We start from the raw sequence: 23,328 nt of genomic DNA on the forward strand, positions 1-23,328 counted from the left end.
TTTTTTTCATTTGTCAGAGAGAGAGAGAGATCATAATCAGGCAGAAAGGCAGAGAGAGAGGGAGAAGCAGGTTTCCTGCTATGCAGGGCTGGATCCCAGGACCCTGAGATCATGACCTGAGCTGAAGGCAGAGGCTCAACCCATTGAGTCACCCAGGCACCCCACCTGGGATCATTTTTAATGACCACAAGGGACCTACATCCCTGATGTTACTTGAGTGGCTATAAATTGGTATGAATGACATTATTCTCAGTTTTGTTTAATATAGGGCAGAGTATTAAGTATATTGAAGCAGGACTCATATCACTTAATGGTAAAATATTCTTCAAATAATAACTCTTTGTAGAAAAATAAAATTTCTCCAAAAGATGATTAAAGAAACTTTGAATTTTGCTTTGACCTTAAATGTGGGTTACAATCAAAAGGAAAGATACACAAATAGTGCTTATCGTCATTGTCCTTCTCTTTAGTTATCAGTTCTTTTCCATTGTTTTTACTTTTACACATTCATTCAACATGCACTTACTGAATCCTTATCACTCTCTGGGTTCTAAGCCCTGGAAATCTAACAGTAAACAAAAGAAATGATTTCTTCATGCTTTTTATCCTCAGAAATGTCTCTGATGGGTCCTACTGGAAACCAAACCAAGTTTTTACTTTTTCTTGATGCATTTTCTTATCTATGGGTTATTTCCTCAATAGCTTAGTAATCGAAGTAAAAAAACTGATAAAATTATCTTAGCATTCTGGACATATTAACAGTTTGTTAAATGAGGTCCAGATCATAATGTAAGTAGCCATGTCAGCAAACTGCTAGCAATTTCTGCATTTTTGAGCATGGGCCAGACATGTTTTTGTTCTTATTTTATTTATTTCATTTTATTTATTTATTTTTTCATGTTTTCATTCTTGAAGGGATTCTGATGATGAATCTATTTCAATATGGAGATATAAGGCACATATACATCTGTTTTTCTGGGATATCTCTCTGACTTAATGAAGTCATCTCTGTGTAAGCTATTTTCATCTTAAATGTTGAAGACATTTTAAAGAGTAAATTGAGTACATAATTAGCAAACTAGATGTTTCCCGAAATATCATGTTTGTCTTTAGGCTTTTTTAGAAGAGATTTATTTATTTTAGAGGGAGATTGAGAAAGAGAGAGAGAGGGAGAGTGGGGGACAGGGGCAAAGAAAGAGGGAGAGAGTGTCAAGCAGACTCTTCACTGAGTGTGGAGCCTGATCCTACAACCCTGAGATCATGAGCTGAGCCAAAACCAAGAGGAGGCTTAACCAACTGAACCACCTAGGTGTTCCTGTCTTTTTGTTTTAATGAAGATGGACTGTGCTGGCTTTATTACAATAGTTGGTTCTTATTTTTTTTTTTTTTGAAGATTTTATTTATTTATTTGACAGAGAGAAATCACAAGTAGATGGAGAGGCAGGCAGAGAGAGAGAGAGGGAAGCAGGCTCCCCGCTGAGCAGAGAGCCCGATGCGGGACTCGATCCCAGGACCCTGAGATCATGACCCGAGCCGAAGGCAGTGGCTTAACCCACTGAGCCACCCAGGCACCCTACAATAGTTGGTTCTTAGAAGTTGTTTTCCCCGTGTCCCCAAATCATGCCATTCCAAGACATTAGTTTATAGGGAGACTGAAGAACAATGTGTCAAGTCAGTAGGACTTGCCAGACTGAGCTTCTTATAGGTTGTTTTGCTCATAGAGTTATATTTAAATAAAGACATTTTATGTAAAGAATATGGAGCCCCCTTGAGGTTTCTCTATTAAATGCATTTTTCCCTTTGGGGTCCATATGATATCATTTAAATTGAGGGAAAAACCTTTGGAAATTAATTTTCCATTATAATTACTGCCTTTTTTGGACCACAAAAGGTCACACTATATCTAGGGTCAAATTTTGTTATGGAAGATGAGGATTTCACTCAGAAGTATTAAAAATACTTGTGAGAAGAAAATGGGACAGGCTTTTGTTTTATAGAAGCAAATAGATTGCTCTTTTTCTGGGGATGCAGGAAGTCTAAGAAAGTTTATTTTATTTATTTTTATTTTCATTTATTTATTTGAGAGCGGGAGTGCATAAGCAGGGAAGTGGGGAAGAGGGAGAGGGACAAGCAGACACTCCAATGACCAGAAAACCCATTGCAGGGTTCAATCCCAGAACCCAGAGATCATACCTTGAGCCAGAGGCAGACGCTTAATCAACTGAGCCACCCAGGTGCCCCGAGAAGGACAGTTTAGAGCAGGATTTCTCACCCTGACATTTTCGATAACTATTCACTGTGGAGGGCAGTTGTGCACATTGCAGGATGCTACTGGATGCCAATAGCACTGTTCTCCCAATCACGATCATGAAAAGGGCTCCAGACATTTGTCAAATGTTCCCTGGAGATCTGAATTGTCCTCAGCTGTGAAGGACTGGGTATAGAGAAATTCTTAGGAAAGTAACTGGTGCCTAAAACAACTCACAGCACTAAGAAAGAGAATCCATTAAGGGGACTCAATGTGGAGAGAAGAAGTGTCCCATAGTCTCTAGAATGGGTATCTGTTTTTTCAAGATACACCTTTTTTCAGAACGGTTTAAGTTGACAACAAAATAAAGAATGAAGCAATGATTTCCCATTTACTCCCTTCCCCCATACATGTGGAGATTCCCCTGTTATAAATACCAGTCATGAGAATTGTACTTTTTTTTTTTTTTTGAGAATTGTACATTTTTGACCAAGGATGAAGCTACACTGTCACATTATAATCACTCAAAGCCCATAGTATACCTGAGTGGTCATTTTTGATGTTGTACAGTCTATGGTTGTGGAAAACGTATAATAACATATAACCATCATTATACTATCACATGGAGTTTTTTCATTACCTTAAAGTGAAATTTGTGGTCCACCTTTTCATCTCTCCCTTAACTTCTGATCTTTTTTCATCATCTCCATAATTTTGCCTTTTCTAAAAAGTCATATTATTGAAATCTGAACAAGATAAATTAAAACTCTTTGGTTACTGACAATTAAAGAGTTTTTCAATACTTATTCTAATAAAGCAAATGAGAATCTGTGAATCCTGAAGGAGAAAAATACCATTAAAATGACATAGGATATTAAGGAGAAGTCCTTCAGTTCACCTTAAATTGGACAGTTTTTCTAGAGTCTGGTATTTTAATTGAAGATGATTAAAGAAACCACAGAATAGAAACTCTCAAGAAATTCACAAACAAAATACAAAATGTAAATATAATAAAGTTATGATAATGTGAGTGAAGTGTTTTTAGGTTTTCTTGATCAGAGGATAAAGGATACATTTAAGAAAACAATGTATGCAATATAAATCCAGTACCTACAAATGGTCATTTTTTAAAAAATTTTGTTATTAACATATATTGTATTATTTGCTTCAGGGGTGCCGGTCTGTGAATCATCAGTCTATACAATTCATAGCACTCACCGTAACACATACCCTCCCCAATGTCCATCACCAAGACACCCTATCCATTTCACACTCCTCCCCTCCAGCAACCCTCTATTGGTTTCCTGAGATTAAGAATCTCTTATGGTTTGTCTCCCTCTCTGGTTCCATCTTGTTTCTTTTCTTTTTTTTTTTTTTTTTAACCAAGTTATACAACTTCTAGCAGGCTATGGATATAACCTCTACCGTGTTCAAAGCTTTATGGGCAACGATATTCACACTGCAGTGTTTTTCATTAGAATAAAAATTATAGAAAGACACTAAATGCCTGTGTAGGAAAATTGTTAAATATATTAGGGTGTAGTTCATGCAATCAAATAATTAAATTTATATTCACAAAAATTAATGACAATGTAAAATACTAATTTCAAATATGAAACAAGATGAAATACGACAAATTGTACTATCTCATGCTAAGAAAAAGTAATTTTGTATGAAATATTGAACAAAATGGGCCCATGTGTTCAAAGGTAGTGTCTGTCCAGTTGATAGGGTATAGACATTTCTAATTTTTTAATTATCAGAATGTAGGAAGTTGGGAATAGTAAATAAATACTAATTGGCAATAAAGCATGTACAGATATATTGTTTCATTTCTCTATCTTATTTATATGTTGCCAGGTCAATTTCTTCCTTAGGTGTTGAGTTCCTCAGTTTTAGGTAGGTTATTAAATCTGTAACAGGTATTAAGTACATATTCATTTAAATATGAGGACTAATGATTAAAAACGGTTGTAGGGAAAATGCATCATTACTTTTTAATGAGTGAGGATCATCTCATTAACATAAAATACAAGTGTTTTTAACTTAAATAATTCTCATTAAAATAAAAGAATGTGTATATTCAAATAATATGCATTGGTTAATTATTAGGGACACTAGTAATGGTTTGTGGACATGTAAGAGGGAATCTTGTTGCTACCAGTATTTTGTCTATTAGTAGCAGAATTGCTTATCCAACTTGAAAATTAACAGAAACATAATTCTATTAAGGAAACAACCAAATATGCAGTGAGAGATTTTCACATTTAACTACCTATTGTATTTGTCCTGCCAAAATATATTTGGTTAATGTTCTGTTTCCTCTCAAACCTATACATCTATGGGATCACTTGCCAGATATGAAGGATTTGCTGTTATCTAGGATGTAATAACTGCCCTCCATAGGATAGGATTTGTGTAGACATCACCTTGGTCAATACTACCTATGGACAAAAAATATGATTTCTGAGTGCTGTGATCAATATTTGGGCAACCAGCTCTTCCCATTATGATCCTTGTCATATCAAGCAGGTTCATTGCTAGCTACCGCTTGGTTCCTTTTTCCTGCCTCATTTTGTCCCAACTCTATTCTCGAAGTTATGTCAATCACTGTTTTGTCAAGGTGTTACAGGTCTGTTACCGTATCTGCTCTGTCCATCATTATATTTGCCGGGAATGCCCTGGCGGAGAAAAATATAATACTCCTTGGAGTTAAGAAAATATTATTCTGGCAAGTGGCAAATTATAGGCAATTATTGCATAATTTCAGGGCGAAGTGAGCAGTTATTTGCCCAGAGGGAACATGAAGTAGCCATGAAGGAAAATGACCCCATGTATCTTGAAAGAAATTAAAAAGTAAGAATCAGTGACAATTAGGGTGCCTCAAGTGTCATAAATCTCTCCCTTCTGTTTCTTAATTTCAAATAGGATGGCTAAGAAAGTAAAGCATTTACAAAGGAAGGTGTTAAAAATCTAAATTCTACTGCTACAGTAGCTACCGTCAGATGCTCACAAATAGCCTGGCAAACCATCTAAAGTACTGTTGTATCAAGAGAGTTGAAATGATTTTCAAAGGCATGACTGTTAGGAAAAGCAGCGCTAATGGAGAAGGAAAAGCAGTAGCAGGATAATATATTTATAGAGGTTTCAGGCTATCTGCCTACATATACAGTGATTTTTTTTTTCCTTTGTGGTAATAAAAAAAAAGTCAAAACAGGCAATTTTCTAGACAAGTAAATGAATGGGTATAATGGTTTATGACATTTCAAAAATATAAATGAACACACAGACTGTCCCATTTGCTCATAGTATGATCTTAACACACGTGAATCCTGTTAACAGAGACTAAACAAAAATAACATCAGAAATATGCAAACCAAAATAATGTTTAAATCCTGCCCACAACCCACCATTCATGCCTGGGATCTATGTGTGGATTGTAGACCTGCATACCTTTTGCAAGAACCGGTTACAGATGGAAGAGGTAGAATTCCCAGAGAAGATAATTTCCACACATAATGCGCCTTATCGTTTTCTATCTCTCTGCTACTCCTTCATGTTCATTTTATTGATTCCTTTGAAACAAATTTATCTGCTTTCATTTAACCATGCATCCAGTCCTGTTGATATTTCTTATTACTCGCTCTTCATAGCTTCCTGAATCCTGTTCAACTTTCTCTTATTTTTATAAATGGAATAACTAAACCCCCAGCTAAACCTCTGAAACATTTCCTCAGGTAGATGGACACTATGATCATTTGTCTTCAGTGTAATTATAAGTCATATAAAGGAGGAAGGATGCATTCCTATACCTTTTATCTCCTGCCCAGTACACATGGCTTAGTCACGTTCAGAGATTCGGGACATTAGGTAATTAGCACTGTGTCTGCACGCGAGAAGCATGTGTCTGCAGTAGGCGAAGGTAATTTTTCTACAAGTTGTCCTCACACTGGCAATCTGTTGTGGAGCAGACCTGACCAAGGCAAATGTCAGGTCGTGCATCATTTTGTCAGTGCATTGGGGGATGGGTGTGCTTCTGATGGAGTCCTGGAGGGGTACTTCTTCTTTGGGCTAAGAAGCAGTTTAAGCAAATGTGGGAAGGTTTTCTTTGAGTGTGTGTCACCCTGCTCTCGAGACCTTCTGGCAACATAAACGCAGGCTAACTATACATACAACCCCTGAGAGCCTGTGTTGATAATCTTCCCATGGGTTCACAACTCACAGCTTATGCCTCAAGGATGGAAGGGCAGCCATTCTGGCTCCTCCTGACCATGCATGTCCGGGCTTCTATTCTGAGAGGTTGTAATTACTATTATGATATTTTAGCATAACATGGTCCCAGACCCCTTTTCCAACTCCATCCAATATTTATATTTTACACTGTACTTTTTCCAAATTAGACTTCTCTCTGTTCTCCACACAAGCTGTGTGCTTTCACATCCCCAGGCTCTGTTTAATCTCCTCTCTGTCCTACCCATGTCTCTACCCATCTAATTTCTCCTTTCTTCAAAGCTACCTAAAGCCTTTCTCAATCCTCTATTCAGGAATGATCGCCTCCTCTTGTGCCTCAATAACAGTTTTTCTCTTATGACATTTTCACAGCCTGATTAATATGATCGAATCTTGTGTTTATTCTTGATCTATTCACTAACACTATTAGCAAATTGAGGGTAGGACCAATACCTACATTGCCTTTGTATATTCCTGAGTATCAGTGCTTTATTTTTTTCATTGTTTCCATACACACAGGTACACACACACCCATACACACCCATACACACCCATACTCACTTTCTCTTTCTTTCCCGTTCTCTCTCACAGATAGTTTGTACATGGTCTTATGATATAAATCTCTACTCAGAAATTTCATTAATATCTGATAGATTATTGCTACCTTCTCTCGTCCCTCCACCATATTCTGAGAAGAATTAATAGCTAAATTAACTTAAAGGGTACCAGTGAAATTCTCCTCTGGCATGGTTCAACCCTTTGTCTGAAATAAATGTAATTCGACTTCCAAAAATAAAGAGGGAAATCTAACCGTCAAGATTGACCCGTGTTTGTGTGTGTGTGTGTGTGTGTGTGTGTGTGTATTTGTATGTCTTGCACACTTGACCACTCTGGTGTCACACTGAAAATTTCAGGTTTTGCAGTGAAGAGGCTAATTGGCACAAGTAGTATATATTCAAATTTCTTCAGCGACCCCGTGTGTGTGTGTGTGTGTGTGTGTGTGTGTGTAGCATGTCTTGACTCCTTACAGAAATCAAGAACTGGTGAAAATAAAGGAGACATTTTCACACCTATAAATGTGCTGTTTCCACACTTTTCTGCAAAGAGCTGACAATGACCTTACTTAAGTACAGTTGGTGCCTCTCAGATTGAGGAAAGGGTGTGAGGAGGGAGCTTTGACAAAAGAACTTCCTAAACGCATTTTCCTAAATATACTACTATAAAACCAAGTGAAAGAGGAGGTTCTCAAACTGAGAGGTTCTGAGAGAGCCATTGGTTAGACTTCAGCCATCAGGGATGTTGACAGCTGCCTTTGCCTCCACTCATCTCAAAAACCCATTCCAGATGCCAAGTAAGTGAATCTTCTGGGTAAGAAGATTGCATTCTGCCTGAGGAACACAAATCGCAGACAGTAACTCCTCTGTCCCTGCTAGCTCCTTTCTATCCCTTTGGACTCCCTGAAGCAAGAAAACCTGCATTTCAGCATCAAATCCCGGTGTGTGTGTGTGTGTGTGTGTGTGTGTGTGTGTGTGTGTTTTGCAGGGCGGTTCGCGCCGAAGGGGTGGGGGTGGGGGGGCTGGATTTTTAGCTCTACAGTATTTCTATTCCCTCCTACTTCCCACTTCTCATCCTCACTAATAAGGAAATGGCCAGTGGTCTCGCGGGGTGAGAGGTGAGGCAGTTGAGTACCCTAAGGAACCAGAACAACTGTGCAGAAGGAAGGATCCATTGTCAGTTCCAGCCCGGCGCTCTGACCCAGGCCGACCCACCAGGGCCCGGGGGCCAGGGAGTGTCTGCCGCTGGCTCGCTCTTGCCGCAGGCTTGACATCGCACTGACAAACCTTTTTTAGCCTTCCAGGAAAAAGAAGGGTACACCCCAACCTTCAGAGGAGGAGAGTTAGTTCTGGGAGCTCGCCACGGCTCCATCAGTCCATTTCACATGCGCGCACACGCAGGTGTGTGCACGGGTGCCGGGCGGGCTGGGGACGAATCCCCGCGCAACTCATCTTTGCACCTTTCCAGGACCTCCCTCGTCGCCCTCCTCTCGGGGACCTGGCCGGTGCTGTGCGCTGGGGACCCAAGGCGGAGCTCGCAGAGAGGGGCTAGGGGGGACTTTGGACGTGTCCAAGGACGCGGCTAACGCCGACAGCCGAGTTTAACGCAGCCGCTCCAACATCTCGCCCCCTCCCCAATCTCTCTCCCTTAAGTACCTGCTCTGAACGGCAGTGGGTCGACGTGGAGGAGAAACACCCTACCCTCTACCACCGGAGACAGGCAGTGTAGACACTAGAGGACCACGGCTTCCCCTTTCCCGCGGCAGCGGGGAAAGCGTGGGACGCGGGCAGGCTGCCGAAGGGTTCAGCGAGAGGGAAGGCCTGGGAGAGACAGAATCCTTCCCCTCCCACGCCCTTGGAGAAATGAACGCGGCAGCACCCACCCCCGCCCTCAGAGTCCCCACTCCCGCTAAATCCGGGCGCGCGTAGAGCCCGGGGCCGGGGCGGCCGCCCGCAGCATCAGCAGCGGCTCCAGCTGCCCACTTCGGCGAACTGGCCCGGCGGCGGTGCAGGCGCTCCAGGCTGCCCTCCCTCCGCGGCCCAGGGGCGGCTGCCAACGTGCGGGTCTCCGTGAGGCCGAGCGTGCGGTCGCCACTCGCAGACGTGCTCGTGCCAGCCCGACCGCGGCCGGCCCCTCGAGCTTGGAGGCCCCGGGACCCGAACCCGCTCTTCCCGAGCTCGACTGCGGACGAATCCTGGGGGCCGCGCGTCTCGGGAGAAGCGGCCGCCGTGCGGCGCGGAGGGATACACCTCGGCCGCGCCTCCCCTCCCCGCGCCCCCGCCCCCGCCCCCCCTCCCCGCCCGGCTCTGCTGCCGCCGCGGCGGCCGCTGCTGCTGTTGCTGCTGCTGCCGCCGCCGCCGCCGCCGCCGCCGCCGCCGCCGCTGCCTGGATATAGTGCGGCAAGGAGCGGAGCTTGCAGTCACTTTGCGAGGAGGAGCGCGCGGGCTGCGGGCGGCTGGGGCACCCCGGGAGCGGCGGCGGCTCTAGCTGGGGCGGCCGTGGCAGCGGAAGGTTCTCTCTCCAGGGCTGGACTTAATAACTTTGGAACTGTCCTCCAGTGTCACGTCCTGAACATGAGCCTCCTCCTCTCCTTCTACCTGCTCGGGTTGCTTGTCAGTAGCGGGCAAGGTAGGAGTGTGGTGCTTGATTGCTTGTACTTTCCCTCCCCCTTCACCCCTTCCACCCGACCGACGGGGGCAGGGGGAGGCACGGGGAGAATGAAATGAACGAACCAAAGTTCCAGTTACGGTCGTTGGTAGGGTGATGTTCACTGTTTATTGGAGCTGCCGCTAAAAATCGTATCTGTTCTGTGGAACCCTTAAATGAGACGAAACCCAGAACTGGAGGCTGGCATCGGGGAGCAGGAGATCGAGGCAAACTGCTTCTTTTTCTGGGATCTTGGCTTGCTCGGATTTTCATGATCAAAAACTGGATGAGCATGTGGGTGTGTATTAGCAGTTAAATATCTGAGGCTGAGGAGGGAAGGGGAACGACGATGTTTTACACAAGCAGCAAAAACTATCAGCATTAAACTCGTGTGTGACACATCTCTCGTGTGCAAGAAATTGAATTCTTAGAGACTCTTCCCCCCCCCCCCTTTCCCAAGACCCCCATCCCTGGCTAGGAAGTGAACGATGATGGTTTATTTCTGTTGAAACTAAGAGAGGGGCCATGGATGTTGTGTGTAAGACGGCAGATGGATAAAACTAGGCATGTGTTGCAGTCATTCATTTTCAGCACCCCCCACCCTTGTTAATCCATCAAGGTTGCAAATTTGTATAGCGTCAGATTGTAATTCCACCTGTAAGGGATGTTTTAGCTTGTGGAGAACTGGTGAGATTTTTATCTCCCGGGGGGGGGGGGGGCGGATTGAATAGCTTACTAGAATAACCTGAGAGAATTTGTGGAAGCTACCTCTATTTGTCTCTATAGAGGTAGATCTGAATTTATCTTGCTTTGTTTGGGTAGTTCACGTTCACATGAAATATATTTATAATAAATGGAAACATTTTCAACTGTCCAGACAAGTTTGGACATTTAATTGGGAACACAAAATGCTAAAACATACCTTGGTGGAAGTCTTTAAAGAAAAAAGAAAATAGCTGTAATTTTGTGATGTGTAATAATTGCATAGAGTGTTATATTATTAGTATGGCATGAAAATTGTTTGTTTGTTTTTTTTTTTTTGAGAAAACATAAATTACAAGACAAGTTAAAATATCTCCACTATATTCAATTCTAAGCATTTTCTAGCCTCTTCGGTGTTGCTCATTTGGTCCAGCAGGGGGTGGTAGAACTCCATTTTAAAAATCAGAAATGGTTGTTTCTGTTCTTCCACACTCACTGGGTCCTTCTATCATTCTTCAGCAGGGCTTGACATTTTGGATATGAAGCCTTCCTTTCTCTGCCCTCACCTCCCTAAAGCTATATAGTGTTAATGGCTGATGAAACATGATTGGATGCAGATTTTATGCTCAGAAATCAGAATGCAAATACTGAATGTTGCTGTAGTTTATAAAGTGTCTTGGTAAGATGCTGCTCATTTCCCCTTGATAATATAGAGTATGCAAAATTTCAGTCATAGAAAAATTGCAGATATATCCATCTGAAGCTGATTGTAGCCCAGTCAATTAAATCACTATTATAGCAAAGATCAACTTATACTTTATGCCCTACAGATATGTTGCTTTCATTTTTGCAGAGCTGCTGATTATGTTTAACTGTTCATTTATAACATAGACAGGTATTAGTGAATCCTAAGAAGGAGTTCCTGAAAATTGCAGTTAAAATACCACTGCAATTAACTGAGTGTAGCTAGTGTGGAGTAAGATGGGGACATAATAGAAAGCAAGTTTATGCAGACTTATGATTACATTAGGGGTGGTTTGGAAAAGAAATATGTCTCAATGGTGGAGTCTGTGAATTTACATTTATAGACACTAAGTGTGTTGGAATTTGGGGGACAAAAGAGAAATCTAGGAATGTTTAAATATTATACGCAGGCACAATTTAATGTAGGTCTCTATATGTGACATACCTGAAATTTGGGATTCCCCTAATTTATAATTCAGAAAGCAGGGTAATTGTAAAGAAGGGCTCTAAAATTAAAGCATGCCTGAAAGGGCCTATATTCACTGTCATGAAACAGGGGAGGAGGGGAACATCATTCGGAAGATCTCTCTATCTAGTGCGATTTAAAAATGCATGGCACTGATAGAGGCATAGATGCACATCAGAGAGACTTAGCTTTTGTGAAACTGAACATGCAGTACTTCTGTGCCCTGTCTCCTAATGAAGTCAGAGATGCTGGGAAACAGCAATCCTGATCTTGGAGTCCGATTCTCCTATGCCAGTGTTTTGTCCTCCAATTAAGGATGCAGAAGCAAGTATCAGACACACCACTGGAGCAGTTTTTGAAAAAAAGGGATCTAGTGCAACTCATAATTTTGTTTATTCTTTTAGAAATGGGGCCATGGAAAAGCCTCCAGTTCGTGATCCCTGGGCTAACCTTAGAAATACTAAAATCCCAGCTTGCTGATTTATGTTTCCAACAATATACTTGCAGGGGATTTTATGAAGCATGATTGAAGCTATTGCTTTGGAAAGTAGTGTGCAGTTAGACTGGGGAAAGGCAATGATGATGTATTCCCTTTTAAGTAGTCAAAACGTTTTGAACTGCTGCAGTTGAGCAGCAGAAAATGACAGAAGTGAAAAACTGAGCAACTTAAGTGGATGCCAATACCATAATTAGCTAACAAGGTCTAATAGTTCTAACTTTCAACACAACATTATTGTTCTACTGTAGTGAAAGCCTTTTTTATTACAGCAGGAATACGCCTTTAAAAAGTCTCTCATTTCCACTGCAAGATTAATATCTAATGAAGTAAGGTTGGGATTTAATTGTCAAGTCTGAATTTAATTGTCAACTGAAAGGAGATTCTATAACTCTTAACTTCTGCTATTAATTTTCTTTGTATTCAAAACTTGTTCACAGTCTCCATCATCATAAATCTCAAGTAATAACCTGAGTCTGTGATTCACAGTGTATTTGCTGTTTGGATCTATGTAAACCCAATTCCCAAACTGTAATACGTATGTGCTGCTAAGCCAAAGTCATGGGGAGGGGGAGGTGAATTGCCCAGTTAATTCGTTGAACTTAAGGCTCTCTGCTTACATTTTCTCTTTCTGGTGAAGTATTAGTAAGTCATTGTTCATTAGAGACCTGTACCTTCTAAAAATAAAGCGTGGGGGTGTGTATGTGTGGGTGTGTGGGTGACTGTTAGTTTCACTTCTACAGGAAGTGTGGGTGTGTGGGTGACTCCTAGTGTGTGGGTGACTGCGAGTTTCATTTCTATAGGAAGGTCTCCGCGAACCTGTCTTCAGTGTAGGCTGTTCACAGACAGCCTCTCTCATGTCCGTTTTAATCTACTCTGCTCTAATTCTTTGATATCAGCCTCTTTTGGAACATTTCTATTGAATCAACTCCATATGCATTTGCACTTAGAGAAGACAGGCTGTGTGAATTAATACCGTTACTGTCAATGAGCCACCCAGAGGATTTCCTTTCCTGCTTTATGTCAAAGGAGTTAAACAGTGCATTTGACCACTTCGGTTTCTAGTGCTGAACTGGAGCCCAGGAGAAGAGCAAGAAGGGAAGGTGGTGGGCCCCCCGGGGGTCCAGGGAGTCTTTTCAATGGCACAGTGGGCTAATGTTCTTCCAGAGGTAATGTCCCATTAGAGAAGCAATTAATGGAAGAAAATAACCTCATTCAGTACAAAAAGAAAGTCAAACTTCATATAATTTAGTAAATAAAATGGCTTTCTTTCATACAGAGAGCTAGTTTGTAATGGGACTGAGAAATGCGCTATAGAAATGGAGGCTGGTAACCAAGCCTAACAGTGTCATTTGTTTTTGTCTATTTCCTTGGGAGGCAGGAATGGGAATGGAAACAAGGTTGCCAATCAGAAGGCCCCAAGGAACTAGTCTGTTGCTCTCTCCGGCTTTTGACATTTGGGAAATGATTTTAATTTATCTGTTTTCAGAGTCACTCTCATAGCAGTGAACTTTCGAAAGCGTGAAGAAAGGGATTGATAAGTGGTAGCGCAAGTTTGAATTGCTTTTGTTTTTGTTTGTTTGTTTTGGTTTTGGTCCAGAATTAAATGAGTCCTCTGGGTGTTGGTGTATGCAAAATTAATTTAATAATTTTAATATTCTGATAAAGGGGTATCATTGTTTTACAAATTTTATTAATCTAGATTCTAAATTCCCTGTGCCCTTAATACTCTCCCAATTATGCTAAGGATGGACCTATTTAAAATATTATAAAATAGCTTTAATTTTCCAAATTGTATGCTATGAGAACACTTTGAGATACCACCAGTGCTTGTATGCTTTCATTAAATGTAATCTTCCTGAGCTTCATAGGGCCAAGGTATCTTTAATTGTTCAGCAAATAAAAGTGCTTCTATATGGCATTATTTAAAATATTTTAATAACTTTTAACTATTTACAAAGTTATAGTTATAATAGTGCTGATTCCAAATGACTATCAACGTACTTCCTCGTGTCACATATTCACTTGGGTCACTAACAGTTCATCAACCATTACAAGGCATTTTAGAAAGCCTTGATCTAATGCAACAGACTTGTCTGAGTTTAAATAGTTAAGAGGTATGATAAGGAAGTTTAAGAGTATTTAGAAGCGTAACAATCAATAAATGACAGTTTTAAGGATTTCAGGTCAGTTGGTCAGAATTTTCTTGGCTCCATTTTGTTATTAAAAATAGCACAAAAGGGGAGAAAATGTTGGATTTGAAATCAGAAGATTTAGACCATTAAGTCTCTTGACTTTGAAAGAGTAACTTAAATTCTCAGATGTTGTAGGGCTCCTCTAAAATGTCAACCCGATTGTGCCAGAGGTATATTATAAATACAGACAAATCTGCCGTGGTTTAAAAACATCTCATTTATTCAATTTTTTAAAGTCATCACAAACTTCTCTATGAATAAAAACAAATATTATGTGGGGCAGAGATAATTTAATTCATTGATAATGGTGGCTCATTCATCATTTACTCATTTATCAAACATTTATTGAATGCCTATAGTGCCTCAGACACCTTATTCAGCAGCATTCCTAGGAATGGTTATATAGATTGTGCGGTGAACAACTCCAGGGGGCGCCACTCATGGGTGTAGTGATAGAATGCATATTTATTTTCACAATTTTCCAGCAGATGGCAGTAAAGAGTCTTGAGGAATGGGTTTCTTATTGTATCACAGATCCCTTTTATGGGCCAGCACCAGGTTGATATGAGTCTGGAGAGGCTTAGGGTGGGCACACAATTAGGATAAGTGATTTACTAAAGATCCGAATAGTAGCGAGAGCTATCGTCTCTAAACTCTTAATTCAGTTCCCTGAACACCAAACTTTTTCAGCAGTTTAAAAATATTAACATTTCTTCAGCTCAGAATAATAGTAATGTTTAAATTTTATGCCATTTTGTCAGTTAATCAATTAACAAATACTTGTTCAGGACTTAACAATGAGCATAATGCCACCATTTTGTAACCCCATAGACCACTGGCTCAAAGTGTGTTCACTTCCTTGTAAGGAACGATGAGCAAGAATCCAAAGGACTATTAACTATTTTATGGTGGAAGAAATTGAAATGCAGAAGAATTACCTGATTTGCCTATATCAGTTATAGTTAGGAGTTATTTGGATTCAAGATTAGATTTTCTCATTTCTAATTCAATGCCTATTTTTTAAATGTATTTAATGTTTTGTTTGAAAATTTGCAGGTGTGTGGAAGGGTAGTGCATAGAATCCAATGCTGATAGTTGAGAAGGCAAAAAATATAAAAGCCAATTAAGCATATGAGGTATCAATAAACTGGTCAACAAAATGCTGAAAAATGAGAAAAGATATATAATTAATTAAAAATTAAGGGGTATAAAGAAGCCCATAAGAATTCGACACCTAGAAAGAGCTAAAATTTGTTGAATGTTTGCTAACTGCCAGGGTCTATTGTAAGCACATTACATTGGTTTAAGTAGCTTAATATGTTCAACAGCCCTCTAGTTATTATCATCTTACTCTTCCCTTTTTACACTTGAGGCACAGAAAATTTTCTGTGAGGCACAGAAAATTTAAATAACTGTCTAAGGTTGCATAGCCAGGAAAGAAACATGTGAACTCAGGACATGTACGAAAGACTTGCCCTTTTAACCAGGGCACTACCTTGCCATTCACTGAAACAGAAGGGGATTCAACATGGAAGAGGGAGGAGATATGACAAAGAGTTAGCAACAGGTGAGCATATTGTGAGAAAGGATGCCCTAAATGTTCAGAGAACAGAAATAATCCAATTCATTAAGAATTCGGAAAGGTGAGTTGTTGGACTTGATTATGGAAATATTGATGGGACTTAGAGTCATGAAGGTCTTGAGTCAGGCTAGGTGTAGATCATCAGGAGCCATTGTTTCAGCAGGAAAAGAACATGCTTAACATTTTGTTCTGTTTTGAAGTCTCCTGGCCAGGCATGGGGCCTACCAGAGGGAAATGAAAAAGGAGTTGAGGGTTCATGTCTTATGTTTCTTTGAAAAAATTAATGACTCTTAATAAGACATTCGATTTGGGAGATTGGGAGGCAGGTTGTACCTGAAATTTTAAGCCTTTTCATGGAAAGAATGGTTATCTTAATAGAAATAGGGAAATAGATAAGTAAGACCACTTATTTTAGGTGAGAAGGGTTTGTGTTCTTGTTTTGCTTGTTTGTAATTTTCTACATTGATACGTTGAGTTTCAAGTACAAGTGGAGTCTAGATGGAAATGTCATCAGCAACTTTGGAAAGGCCAACTGTTGGTCTTTTCATTTCAGAATTTTTCTCCACTTTTATTTAGCTTTGTTCTCTTGTTCTACCATCGCTGTTTGTGCTAAAATTATTTGATAGGTGTATGTCTGGAACTTTGAGTAAAATTTCAAAAGCATTTAGGTCAAATTTGCTTTTATTATATATTCTTCATTCATTTCCACTGCTTATGCGTAGCTCCCCCCCCCTTTTTTTTTAATTGTGGGGAAACAAAAGAAAACATGAAGAAATAAGAACATTTAAAAAAATGAAAATAGCTAAACTAAAATCAAAAACCAAAAATGTTTGATATGAAATATACAGACGTGGACATTGTTTCTGTTCGTCTTCAAGGGAACTAATATTTTTGAGTGCCTCCTGTGTGCCAGGTGGACATTCTCACTCATTGTCTCACTTAGTCCTGATAAAAATCGCCTTTGATAGATGATGTCTTGAGACGGAGAGTGTCAGCTTGGCCTTGCGCTATTACGCATGTTCTGTGGCTGACACCCAAAGTTGCCGCTAATGTGCATCCTATGTATTGAAGACACAATTCTGTTTCTTTGTGTGTTTCTTTGATACAGGATTGGTTAATAGGGGGCTGATGCAGGAACTGTGTTGTTCCATATACCACTTCTTCAGCCCACTCATTTTTGAAGTGATCAAGAGCAAGCTTTCTCACTATTAAAGAGAAAGCCTTAGCTTTCTATAAAGATGTTAATAAAAAATATGAAAAATCAACTCAAGTGCTTTTCTTTACTGTGAGTATTTGTTTGTTTAGCAGTTTAAGAACCATCTTGATTTCCGGTATAGTACATATCTGGGAATACTGAGATTGCTGCTAAGAAAACTGGAAATCACTTTCTCCTTTGTTAAAATGATGTATTTGTTTTTACTTTTTTAAGGGCTGCACCCTGGATCATAGTTTTCATTTTAAAGTGAATGCCCTTCAGGCCTTGTATCTCGAAAGAAGATGCAAATACTAGATACAAGCAGCGTTAGAGATTTAACTGTGCTAGTATTTTCATTAAGATTGTTATGGTAGTTGTTAGTGCTTGGTTACACATTTCTGTAGGTTTGGAATGCTCTGACCTCTAATCCTGTCTTTTCCCATAAGCCATGATATTTTTTACTGCATAATTTTGCAGACACCAGCGTTTTCCAGGGATGCAAATATGGTTTTAGCATAGAAGTGCATGCCACTACTTGTAAAATAAACCGATGTAATAAAGCTAAGACTTACAGTAGAGTACATCCTAATTTAAGAAAATAAGCACACATAGACTTTGTTTTACGTATTAATGAGTGTTGTGGACAGTTTTTCTAATATTGTAGCTTGTCCATTCTCAACTAGCTGTTTAATAACTACGGTACTACTTTTTTCTGATTACTTTTATATTTATTGCCCTCCTTAATTTATCTCTGATTATTATCATTTACTAATGACAAATATTGAATATACTGTCAGAGCGGAGCAGTTGCAACTTTATATTATAATAATAGCATTCTGTCATCAATGAGAGAAATGTGAAACACAGATTATGTAAAAATTAAAATATAACATCAAGTATATGCCATAATATGTCAAAGTACTGATCAATATTGACCTGTTTTATTTAAATTTTCTGTATTTACTTATGTAAACCATTTATAATTCTCTAATGTTTCTAATGCCTGCTGAAATTAAGTACATTTTCAATCCTGTTCATTTTTTTAAAATGCACTTATCTCACAGAATCTCTGGTTCTGTCCTACCTATTGTATAAATTATATACTAATATTTTAAACTAGGTTAAACTTCGGAATTATCAAAGGGTTAGAGTTACATTGTAGAATTTAATGATTTCAAATGTATATATACTAAGACATATTAGATAACAACAACTTTGATGGTCAACTTAAATTTACCTACTTAAAGTCCCACAATTACCCTGAAATGTAGGTAGTATTCCTGATTTAGAGAAGAAGAAAATGAACCTTGAAGAGGTCAAATTACTTGTCCAAGAAGAAAGACTTGAAAAATGGTTGGCTTAGAACTTGATACAAATATTTTATTCTAGATGCAGCATTTTTCCTATAACAATGCCTGTGCTTTCACAGAAATATATTTTACTCCTATTAATGGAGCAGTTTTCAGAAATAACTTAGTGGTACAGTAGATAATTTATGTTACTCTGCTCTTCAAAGTTACTTTTGGACTGTATTTACAAGATACATGCTGTTCATTTTAGAGGACTCCCTTTCACTTGACTTATTTGGGAGTTCCTGACTTAGAACTGTTAAGACTTCTACCTTTTATTCACTTGCAGGATCCTGTTTTCTTAGCCTCATTCTTATTACTATGTACACCAAACACTTTTGCACCATTTCTGAAATTCCCAGATTTGGGCCCTGTGTCAACATAGCTCATGTATTTTACAGTTTTCCTAACCTTCTTTGCTTGGACAATTTCTGTTGTTTTTCTTCAAAACTCAGTTTAGCCATTTTATCACTGAAGACATCTTTCGTAATCTCAACAAATATACAGTAATCCCTGTAAGTGAAAAGTAAAAAACAAACAAACAAAAACAAACAAAACACACACACACACATACACACACACACAGAGTAATCCCTGGCCAGTGTGTAAAACACGGAACACCCAGTCATGGATGGTAATATACCTGAATTCTGCATGTCAGACTTCATTGTAACTGTATGTGATCTTCTGTCTGAACTCTCTGAGAGCAAGAACACCTTTCCATGCTGGCTTGCCATTAAATACAATGTACTCGGTTAGGGAGTTCACTGTAAATTCTTATGTGTATTCTTGAAACATAGTATATGTTTAGTAAATATATGCTAAATGAATATTTAAATATTACCCAGCAGGAGTAAAACAAACTAACTAAAAATATATTTAGTTTTGACTGTTGAGAATATATTATCTGTTGGTTTGGGTATTTGTTTTAAAAATTTTGTTTATATCACTACTGCATATGATAGGCCTTCAATAAATATTTGAGTATCTATAAAATAATCCAGTCAAAGGGAAGGAAAAGATGACCTGTCTTACCTCCTGAACTAAAAATAAATTAGGGAATAAAGCAGACTTTTAAATCTTGCTATAAGATTTCTTATTTTGAAGCCTTATCTGGGACATAGGAGACCATTACATTGTTGAGGTTTCTGAGTCTTCACTACATAGAAATAAATGAGGGAGATATAATATGTTGATAAGGGTATAATTAAACAGATTAGATATTGTCAATAGTAAATGTCTGATTTGTCAATAGAGCAAGTATTTAAAGTCCTCAAAAATCAAGATAATCCCTGGGGTTAATTAAAAGTTGATTATTCAGTCAATGATTATTGGAAGCCAATTCTAAACTGTATGTATGGGAAGACAAGCAAGATAAGAGTATTTTGCCATATTTTTTCATAGGCACTTGGGTTTTGTTTCTTTTACAAAAAATGAAATTCAATTTAACCAAAAACATGCTCTCTTGTCCGTTAGCCATGTTTTGTCATGATATTATGATATTTTCTATGTCAGATTTCAGTGGTAAGAGTGTTTAAGTTAATTGGACAGAATACATTTTCAGGTACTCTTGAATGTCTTTATCACGTATTTATTTGTCTCCCTTCCATTAGCCTACTAATGTTGCCAGTATTTTGTATGCCACTTCTAACTTGAAACACAGTTTGCAATTAGAGATATGACCACTGCTTCTGATTCATCCATGTTTTAACTTTCATTTCCCTCCTTAAATTTCACATAATTTATAAACACTTTAATTGGTTATCCATTTGAGTCCTTTTATTTCATAGCCCCCTTATAAGCCCCAAGGTAATGCATTTTACCTCTGTGGACATTGTGCATGGTCTGCAGTTTAGCAACAAAACTCAGCACAGGTTATTAAAGGATATTATGCCATTCTCTGTGCTTTACTAAAAACTTACACAGCCATATCCAAAGTGGATAGGAAGTATTCAACTCTATTTATCTCATGATATTTAAATAATACTTCATACAGAATACTTAGTACAGAATCCTGAATAATTATAAAATACCCTAAGTTGCTAATGTATTTTCTCTTTCAAGTCCTTGTTCTGTTTCTATTGTATGAAACATTTTATTAAAAATACCCTCCATCCTACCCTGTGCATTAATAGATTATTTGGTGAAAGATGACTTCTTCAAGGAGAATGTCCCTCCTTCTTGCTAGGAAAATCAAAGGATTGACATCATTGGGGCACCTGGGTGGCTGAGTGGGTTAAGCCTCTGCCTTCGACTCAGGTCATGATCTCAGGGTTCTGGGATGGATCCCCGCATCGGGCTCTCTGTTCAGCAGGGATCCGGCTTCCCCCTCTCTCTCTGCCTGCCTCTTTGCCTACTTGTGATCTCCCTCTGTCAAATAAATAAATAAAATCTTTAAAAAAATTTTTTGAAAAGGTTTGACATTATTGACTATGGTGGGGAAGGGGACTTACTTGTTAGTTACCTTTCCCTTCTCTCTTCCTGTTTGGCTGCCTCTCAGAAGGCATCTCATTTAGATGTCTCCACATCTCAGGTGATGTACCTAAATGTGGATGTGTGATAGGAGAAGGGAGGTTGTCCTAAGAAGTATAAATTGTCTTTGACTAATAGTGATTCCAGAACACATTCTGACTCCTGAGCAGAAAGGCATACAGGGAGCTAAGAATGAGAAAGGAGAGTAAATACTGTTAGTAAAGATCAATCCCTGTTTTATTTCAAGGGTAATTCATCAGCTAAACAGTAATGAGGGAAGGGGTGGTGGGGTCAAACCTTGAAGAGCTGGGATAAAGTGTGACATGCCTGCAGAGGAGAAGGAGGTGCCCAACAAAGCAAAGAAGGACTGCAGACATCCTTGGGTCCTCAATAAACAGTGTCTGTTTGTAAATATTGAATGAGTTAATTGAATGAAGGAAACATCAGAGATAAACAAAGTCAGACAATAGTTACAGTGGTTAAGAACAGATCTTAATCGGTAATACACCATATTGGAAAGGAAGTTTATTATTGTATTCAGTAAGGTAAAGAGCCTAGTGTGGCCTGAACTTAACTTTGCTTGGTACAGAGGTGACCCGGTATTCTAAAGGCACAATGAGGGAATAGGGGGGAAGGTATATGGGGGCTCAGTGGAGCCAGGGAAGTGAAAGTTTACAAAAAGCAGGAAGGAATGGTTTGGTCTGTTTGAAACCCACCTGCATTTGTTAATTGATGGTTAGCAAAGTGAGGCTCCTACCCTCCCACAGAGGTTGGGAGAAAAGAGTCCCATCTTAAGGTATGGACTGAAACAAAAAGAAGGTCTTTTGGCAGCCTCGAGTTTTCTCAGGCACTTTAAGTCATCCCAGGGATGCCCCCTTTGAACTGTTAAAAATAATGTTAGTGCTTCATTCAAATCTTTATAGGTTAGGGTTGAGACCTAGTTGAGAAGAGAGCTCCGCGGAGCTTGGTTACAGTTTGGCAAAGAGGAGAATGTCAGAAAAAAAAAAAATCTATTAGTCCCCCTGCCAAGTACTGGGTTACCTCATTTTTATATTGACTACATATATAGGATTTCTGAAAATTATTTTACAGATGAGGGAACTGAATTTCCTAAAATTTAAATGGCATCTAATAAGTCAAGGACTTGAAATTTAAATTTAGTTAGTATTTGGTTCTAAAACTCATTTCTGTGACTGAAACATGGTACCTTTGAAGCAGCTAGGGATAGCTAAAGGGAAAAAAGAAGTACTAGAAGTAGCTTTAGTTTCAGTTTTTTACCACTCTTTCTAGCTATTTCTTTTGAATGGCTAAACTTTAGGTGAGTGACTACCAATTAGCAAATGAGTAAATCTTTTAGGGACCTTAAATATTGATGAGCACAGAGAACCAACAGGATTTAGAAATACAGGGTTCATGGTGGTTGTAAGGTGGGGCAGTTTGATTGTTCAGGTTAGTGTAATTCTTTCAGGACTATATAACATTAATATTTAAATATAAGCTATATTTTTAAATGGCTTCTCTTATTGTAAAAACTGGAGTCATGAATAATTCAGTAAGTCATCTGTTTGTGGTTGACTTACTGAATACTTTCATAATAAAATTACATCAGTTCAGGATGTTTTTCGGGTCAAAGAAGAAAAGGATATATTTAGATGGACTTAAAAATAAAAATCTGTGATAGCATGTAAGAAATCATCCGGAGGCAGGTTGGGACTGTATGTTTCTCTTTAGTTTTGGGTATTTTTCCTTGACTTCATGGAAGGAAGTTATTTGCAACAGTTTCATGTATCACGTTCTTCTCAGTAAAATCTGAAGTTAGGAAGGATAATTAAATATGTCACTGGCCTTGTATTATGAAAAAAAGGATAAATTCTCATATATCATCCAGGAGACTTTCCTCAGTTCTCATTGGCTAGAATTGTGTCATAGTAACTCTTCAAAACTAATGGCTGGTGAAGAGAATACCATCGCCATGATTTCCCCTGATGAATTAGCTCCTTTCTGTTGCTGAGGAGAAGGTCAGCCTCCCTTGAAGTATCTGATTCTTCCATCAGACTCAGTGTTCGTTTACTGAGGAACGAGGGAGAGAAAACTCACCAGTTTGTGGTCCGGTGTGACTGCCATGGAAGAGTTGAGGGGCCCTTTTTGACAAAGAATGTACACTGTGTCACAAGTCAGTATTTATTAAGCACTTACAGTGGGCCATTTCAGTGTACTTTGTATGTGTGATCTGTTATAATTCTTCAGACTTACGTGTGAAGATGATTCTGTTCTAGAGAAGGGGATGGGAACAGATGTTGAGGTGTTTGAATGACCTGTCAATCTCACAAAGCTGCCCGGTGGCGACGTTGGGATTGGAACCCTGGCTGGCTGGCAAGAGTCCTCTTTCCCTGCCAGGTCCCAGTAAAAGGAAGCCGCTAACATTGGGCATAGTTTTACTATTGTTAA

General features: G+C 39.1%; 1 protein-coding gene across 2 annotated transcripts in view; it reads left to right on the forward strand.

Moving 5' to 3' along the window:
- Window positions 1-9,338: 9,338 nt before the first annotated feature.
- The window catches only part of NCAM2 (neural cell adhesion molecule 2), a 514,403-nt gene continuing 500,413 nt past the window's right edge, over window positions 9,339-23,328 (forward strand). For both annotated transcript variants that reach the window (XM_059164507.1, XM_059164509.1), the window contains exon 1: window positions 9,339-9,661. In XM_059164507.1, the coding sequence (XP_059020490.1) occupies window positions 9,607-9,661 (55 nt within the window). In that variant the 5' untranslated portion in view covers window positions 9,339-9,606. The remainder of the gene's footprint in view (window positions 9,662-23,328) is intronic.

This window comes from Mustela lutreola, chromosome 2, assembly GCF_030435805.1.
Source record: "Mustela lutreola isolate mMusLut2 chromosome 2, mMusLut2.pri, whole genome shotgun sequence".
In the NCBI taxonomy this organism is placed as follows: Eukaryota; Metazoa; Chordata; class Mammalia; order Carnivora; family Mustelidae; genus Mustela; species Mustela lutreola.